At 24.6% G+C, this 7,786-nt stretch overlaps 1 protein-coding gene across 2 annotated transcripts in view; it reads right to left on the bottom strand.

Moving 5' to 3' along the window:
* Nucleotides 1–644: 644 nt before the first annotated feature.
* The window catches only part of LOC107453700 (lymphocyte cytosolic protein 2), a 63,529-nt gene continuing 56,387 nt past the window's right edge, over nucleotides 645–7,786 (bottom strand). For both annotated transcript variants that reach the window (XM_016070619.4, XM_016070620.4), the window contains 3 exons: nucleotides 6,478–6,554; nucleotides 3,963–4,193; nucleotides 645–2,433 (listed from right to left, as the gene is read on the bottom strand). In XM_016070619.4, coding sequence (XP_015926105.2) covers nucleotides 2,317–2,433; nucleotides 3,963–4,193; nucleotides 6,478–6,554 — 425 coding nt within the window. In that variant the 3' untranslated portion in view covers nucleotides 645–2,316. The remainder of the gene's footprint in view (nucleotides 2,434–3,962; nucleotides 4,194–6,477; nucleotides 6,555–7,786) is intronic.

Raw genomic sequence — 7,786 nt, 5'->3', positions numbered from 1 at the left:
GCTAATTTGCAATAAATATATTGATAGTAATATTTTGCTTTATACCACGCTAAATTTTAATACTGCTATTTAATTGCAATTCACAGCAAGTTTTTCAAATTTTTAACAAAAGCATTGATTTGTTTCTAATAGACAAACTGGATAGAAAATATAATCTAAAACTGCTTGGAATTAGGAAATGATAGTAATATAAAGTTTTATTTAAATAAGATTAAATTAATAAGAGATTAAGGTATAAGACTAAAACTATTATATAAATGAGAAAATGCCAAAACTAATATAAATTTTCAAAAATTGGTGAATGATCACTTAAAAAATCACAATGAAAAGTCGAATTCTATCTTGACCAATCTATGAAATTTAAGTTGATTTAGATTAAGTTTATTTAGTTTTAATAGATTTTGTAAAGAGCATGATAGAATATTTTTGGCAATTTGGTTATTTTTTCAACGTCATCAAAAAAATCAAAAATTGGAAATTAATTAAAAAGGAAATTGCTTAAAAAATCACAAGTACAAGGAAGAATCTCATGGTCGAATAATTTGACAATTTAATTGGAAATTCAGTATCTGAATTTAGCTGTTGCATTTGAGACTTAGGATTCACAACGGAAAAACAAGTGAAATAATAAACCAGGATACAACTTATCAAAATATTATTGCTCAGTTTTATTCATAAAAAATTTTGAAATACATTTTGAAATAGTTATTGATCATTGCAATAAGATCAATGACTCAATTTTCTTGTAAAAACATGAAATTTGCATATTTTGTAAACAATTTACAGAAATATTTGCATCCAAAATGTTCTCTCTTATTGAAGGCAGTCATGATTTTATTAAACTGTTTGATATAAAAATATATCTACTTCTTATATATGATTAAAAACATATGAAAGAAATTCCTCATAAATAAAAATAAATCAGGAATAATTAGTTCATAAAGACTAGGTAAAATTAGAAAGAATATTGAAACATCAATATACTTTTTAGTTTAAAGGATGTATTGAAATTTGAATAAGTTAATTACGTTAAATATTTTTTTAAACCATAAGCTTTCTTATTCACAAATATACAACAAAAAAAATACTGTCATGTTCACAACTCCTGAGAAAAGCAAAAGTTTGGAATGTATTTAAAGTTTCAAATAAAACATTTATTTTTAACATTCATAAAAATTAAAATAATACAACTTTTGTCAAATATATAAAATCATTGAATAAAGCTCTAGCACAAACAAAAACCTGAAAATATTGATAAAATTGCAACATCTGCAAAAATCATCTTCATCAATGCATTTTGTTTAAAGAACTAAAATCATTATAAGTAAATTTAAGTCATTTTTTAATTGAAAAAAGTATAAATAAAATCTATATCATGCATTTCATTTATGTATACAAAGTGATTAGCTATGCATAAATTACAAAGTGATCAGCTATGCATAAACTGTTATTTTGATGAAAACAGAGGCCTTGATCTCAATTTAGCTGACCTCCACATTTTATTAGAAGTTAAATAATAAACTAATATTTTTAATAACTTAGTAGAAAGCAAATAATTTTCAAGTCATATGTACTATGACTAACAATCTCATAGGTGATTTTTTATGATTAAAATATTTAGCATACAAGATGAAATAAATATTAAAATATATAACAAATAAGAATGAATATTGAAAACATAGATGGAATATGGGTCTTGAAAGCCGTTTAAATTTTTCTTTTCTTTATAAATATATATGAAATTTCTGAACATTGTGCATTATTACAGAAAACCATGTTAAAGCTCATAAAAAGAATTTATGAATACCTAAGTTCTAATTAATTCTGCAATTACTAAGTAGCTAAGAAATTTTCTTATTGTACATAACAACATACTTAAATTAGTGTCAAATAAAACAGTTCATTAGATGAGTGAAAATCAAATGAAGGAGAAAAACTTAAATGTAAATTTTTTACAACACCATTTAACTTATAAATAGATCTCTAAATCTAACAATGTATATAGAATTTTCAATTGTAACAACTCGTATAAAGTTTCCAAAATTCTAAAAATATGAAATATTTTAATATGCAGATAAAAGTGTTCAGTGCCTTCTTAGTAAAAATATATTTCACTTTAATTAACTTGTACATGAATAATAATCGCAATGAAATCCAATAAATTTATATAGGTTTTGTAAAAAATAGGAATTTTTCTCACTTTATTAAAATTCTTACCGTAACATAGTGAGGCAACATTCAACATTTAGAGACTAATTCTGGAATTCACAAAAAATATAAATAAATGCATTCAATAATAAAATAAACATCAACAGCTTATGTTTTCTCTGGATATTTACATAATTTGGTTTTTCCTGCTGGTTCGCCACGATTCTTAAGTAAAATTGGTTCATTTTGATGGTAAACAATTAATTCTGCTACTGTAGAAAAAGTCTGAAAGAGAAATACAAACTTTATAGTTATAAAAATATTAAGTTTTCAAAGCTTTAAATAATATTTTAAGAGAAACAGCTATATAAAAGCTATATCTATAAAAGAGAAACAGCTATATAAAAGCTACATCTATATAAAAGAAATAGCTAAATATTTTATCTATCATTATCACTATCACTAGATGAACGCACAAATATATAGTTAGAAATTTTGAGAAAACATGGAAAATAATATAATAAAGATTAATTAAAAAAGAAAAAATTATAAAAATAAAATAAAAAATATTTAAAAGACTTTTTATTTTAAAAAAAAATTTTAACGAGCCGGAAAACAAAATAATGAAAAGATATCATCTCATCATCAGCTAACACAATTACATCTGCAAAAAGGAGTGCATTCTAATATTGTATTAACCTAGCTAAAGCAAAATATATCATTAAAATAGTTTGAGGAGCACTCAAAAACATTCAACGAAAACAGAACAAATTAAGTAAAAAATATATAAAATAAAACAAAATGTAAGAAAAATACAGTACAAAACACAAACCGTAATAGTAGCGAATTCAAACGAACTTACACATATCGTTATCTTTCAAGAATCATTTTAAATATTTCCGTAATAAGTCTGCCAGGTTACAAAATATGAAAACAGAAGCGCAAATAGAGGTTAGAAGCATAAATAGAGGGATCTTTTATGATGCATTCTTACTGCAGTATTGAAGCACGTTTGAATATATGCATATATATATTAAATTATATAATATTATATTATTATACTTAAAAAAAGTTCTCAAATAAATAATATAAAAGAAACAGGTAAATATTTTATCAATCATTTCAAAAATCTAGATGAATGCACAAATAAATACTTGAAGATAACAAGATTAGAAAGACATGATATAAACTACAAGAAAATAAGAGATGTGAAACAAGATTATCTTTAAATATTAAGCTATATTGTCACTAAAAAATTCAAAATATATTTACAAATATAATATTGAAATTTAACACCAATTATAAAATTACAATTATACAAAAAAACTATTGTCTTATGTAATTACACTTAATTTTGAAGACTTCAATAAATTATCAAATAGATAATATAAAAGAAACAGCTAAGTATGTTAATAATCTCTAACCCAATGCCCCCCAAAAAAACTACTTACAGATAACAAGATGGGAATAAATGATATAAAATACAAGGGAATAAGCGATATGAAACAAGATTATCTTTAAATATTAAACTGCATTGTCACGAAAAAGCAAAAAATATGTTTATAAATATATCGGAATTTATCACCAATTATAGATTTAAACTATACGAAAAAAGCATTGCCTTATATTATACATACTTTTAGATGTATGAATGTCTAGTTAAATTAATACTTAGAAAAAAAGATGGAATTTTAAAAATCAATTGAAGATAAGGAAATAATATATAAAAAAATTTTAAAATTTTTCAAAACATTTTTTAACAGCTTTATAAAAAAACTTATGTATTCTAGAAATGAGATTAAAAAAAATAGTACCTTCTCTTTTTCTTTCTCTTTACCTAGTGCATAAGTATTGTCAGATCTTTGCCGAACATTGAGGTGGAAAAGTTTACTTTCATGTAAGACTGTTAGACTGTATGGGTTCTCCTTTCCAGCTCGTTTACTGGGTCTTACAACAAAAGAACCAGGCTCATTTAGTTTTTTGACAGCTGTTTCTGCATATTCACGTTCAATTTCATGAAACCATGGATAACTTTGAATATCTTGCTAAAAGGTGTAAATAGAAATGACTTAATAAACATTGTTATTTGATTATTTCAGTACTTTTTTTTAAAAAAATATAAGACCCTATGGAATTAGTCCATAACATGAGTTGTGTGTTTTGTGTGTAATATGGTATAAAGTCATTTTAAAGCAATAAAATATCAATGACAGGAAAAAAATGGCATAAAAACATTCTTTAACCTTGATTTTAATATTTGAAACTGGCACAAAATTTAAAAACTGAACATGTCAAAGTTTAAATTCTCTCGCATAATGTATTTTGGATAAAATTATTTTACCAAGTTTTCAAACACAGTTTGATCAGCAATTTTAATTTAAGAATTTTTTTACAATAATAAAGAATAATTGCCATACCCAAACTAGCTAAAACTCAATATGGAACTTTTAAATGACACTAAAAAAAACAAAAACACTAACACTAACACTAACTCAGAAACACTAATTACCTTCTGGTTAATTCCAAAATATGGAATTATTTTGTCAATTTTCCCCAGAAACATACAGATTAAATAACCGAATAAACATAATCTTTCATTCAAGCAAAGACACGGATTTCCAGACATAAATTTTGGCTTAAAACTTTCCTTAATTGAAATAGCTCCCTTTAAAATTGATCACTGTCCAACATTCTTGGGGCCAAAATTTTTAATCCAATGAAATTAGAATTGCATTAAATCACCTTCTTCAAATGATTTCTACATATAATATTTTTATCTTAGGCACGCTTGTCTCAATTATTCCCTTAAAATCCTGCATGTTTATATATATTGAAAAAGGGTTTATAAAGATATTTTTATCCTTTTTTACAACCAATATTTGATACAGAAATGAACGGAAGCAGTTTAAAACAAGAGCTACATAAATATTTGTTTGAAATAGCAAGTTTTGCATTCATTTGAGCAATTTCAATTTTTAAATATGGTGCATTTATATGAATAGTAGAATGTTAGTGTACATCTAATATTAACCTTGTGATTTTTTATCATAATAATCTCATCTGACAGACATGTTTGTTTGATAGTATATGAAGAAAAGAAAAAGAAAAAATATATATATATATATATGTGTGTCACGGCGAAAGACCGAAATCGGTGGTTGTTGACTTTCACCGGTGAATGTCGACAAACACCAAATATGTCGGTGAAAGATCGAATATTTCATTACATTCTTGTTCATTCGGACCCTCACCGGTATATGTTGACAATCACAGATATGCTTTGGTGAATGTCCGAAATATTTATTACATTCGATTTGATATGAATTTATTCGTGAATATAATTACATTTATTCGAGATTTTAACCCTACACTGATGTTTTTTTAAGGTTAAATGCCACTGCCCGGTATAACCTACACTGATGTTTTTTTAAGGTCAAGTGCCATTGCCCGGTATATATTATGCCCGATACTCCAAACACTGATGTTTCTTCTAATCTATCGTCAGTAAGTATTAAAATATAGAATAAATATAAATATATCAAATAAATATAATAATCTTAACGAATAAATTAATATAAAATTGGATATAACAAATATTTCGGACATTCACCAAAGCAACTATGTGATTGTTGACATTCACCGGTGAGAGTCCGAAATAAGGGTATTTAGCAAATATTTCGGACATACACCAAGGGACTACGAGAATGTTGACATTCTCCAGACTTCGGTGTCTCACCGTAACATATATATATTGCCTGGAAAAAATATCCGAATTAAAATAATGGAAGTATTTGCCCGAAAACTGTATTATGCTAAATAGCTTTAAAAAAGAAAAACAAATTGAGGAATTCAATTGCCTATATTGATAATCTTAATAAAATTCAACCTAATATTTTTAGTTCAAATAATTTAGAATTTAAAAAATAATTTATTTAATGATAATCAAATAATAAGGCAAAAATAGGCTTAAATATAAAATGAAATAGTAATACATACCCTCCAACTGCTACGGAATTTCCGTAGTTTCAGAAATCTTCTTTTCAGACGGTAGCAAAATTAATGTCTTAATATTTAAAAAAAATTAATTTTAGCGTAACTTGTCCACTATTACTTATAAAAGTGCATGCCATATGGCTAGATTCTTAAGTTCTGATAAAAGTTTTATGAGAGATCCATTTGCTTTAAAAATTTCTACTTTGGTTCGCTACCACTAGAAAGAATTATTTTCAAAATCCTCATAAGTTGGAGGGTATGGTAATAGCAAATATTGTGATCTTTCAATTTAAGTATCAATTTGTTTAAAAGATCATACAGCACAAAATTATTTACCTCTAAAATTTCATTAAGTTTATCATCTGATTTAGATGTAGGCACAGGAGGTAATGGTCTTGTTGCCATATTTTGAGCTACAATAAAGAAATACAAACTATAAATGTTTTATGAATAAAAATTGCCAAAATAAAAAATTTTAATAGTTCAGTTTTCTTATAAAATTTTGAAAAACAAACTTATTTTCTAAACATAAATAGAAAAGGCATCTTGTGAATAAATATAGAATAATATCACTCTAATTTCTCATAAAATCAAATTCTTGTCAAGTGTTAGCATATGGAATTATATTTTATTATGCAACTGGAATAAGCAACCTGATTTCTACAGTCATAAAACTGAAGTATAGTCATGAACTAGAGTCATAAAAGAAAAAAATGTATTTTCCAGAGATGTAAAAGAGTAGTTATCAAATTTCATGAAAAACACATAGTTTATACCAGAGCAATGAAGTATATTTTCAGTTTAATGAATTTAAATAATGGAAACAATAAAAAATGATAAAATTTTATAATTTAAATGCTAAAAAAAATTATCTAGAATAAGCAAAAATAGATTTATTAACCATTAGGTCAAATGAAATTATTTGACATCATAGAGTAGAGAAAAGTTTAAAATATCAAGCAAAATTGATTGAACAAAACTGAAACAAAATCTATAATGCCACTCATTTATTGTTTAGTTTTTAAAAACATTATAATTTAACACACAATGGTATTTAAATACTGTTGCAGCAGTGGCAAAAAAACAATTATTCTTTATCTTATAATATTAAGAGTAATAAGTAATTCAGAATAAAAACAGAGTAATAATTTGTTTAAAATAAACACCTAATGAGAAAAAATATTAAGTAATATTTCTTACTATATAAAACATAACCAAAAGATTAAAACTTGTTAGAATAATTTTTTAGTAAAATCTTTTAATCAAAGTAAATGGTAAAATATATTTAATTGAAAGAAAAATTAAGGGATAGTAAGTACATTTTAAAACTTAAGTTAATTAAATTAATAAACAAGTACAATTTTGAATTAAGAAATCAAACCTAAAAAAATTATACATTCATGTCAGCCTTATATACCAATTAAAAAGATGTCTATAATTTTTCCTCACATTAATGACGAAAACTGATGTTATTTTAATAATACACAAAAAAAATGAATTTAATTAAATATTTCAGTTCGTTTAACAGTAAATTTTGAGGAAAGCAGAGTAAATCAGTTGCAATAAAACTTCTGCTTTCATTTATTCTTGTTCCTCTAAGATAAATTATGCATGGAAATAGCTGTTAAGTTTTGCATTCTTAATT

This window comes from Parasteatoda tepidariorum, chromosome 2, assembly GCF_043381705.1.
Source record: "Parasteatoda tepidariorum isolate YZ-2023 chromosome 2, CAS_Ptep_4.0, whole genome shotgun sequence".
NCBI lineage: Eukaryota > Metazoa > Arthropoda > Arachnida > Araneae > Theridiidae > Parasteatoda > Parasteatoda tepidariorum.
The sequence above is the reverse complement of the archived record's forward strand: the minus strand, read 5'-3'. Positions and strand labels throughout refer to the sequence as shown.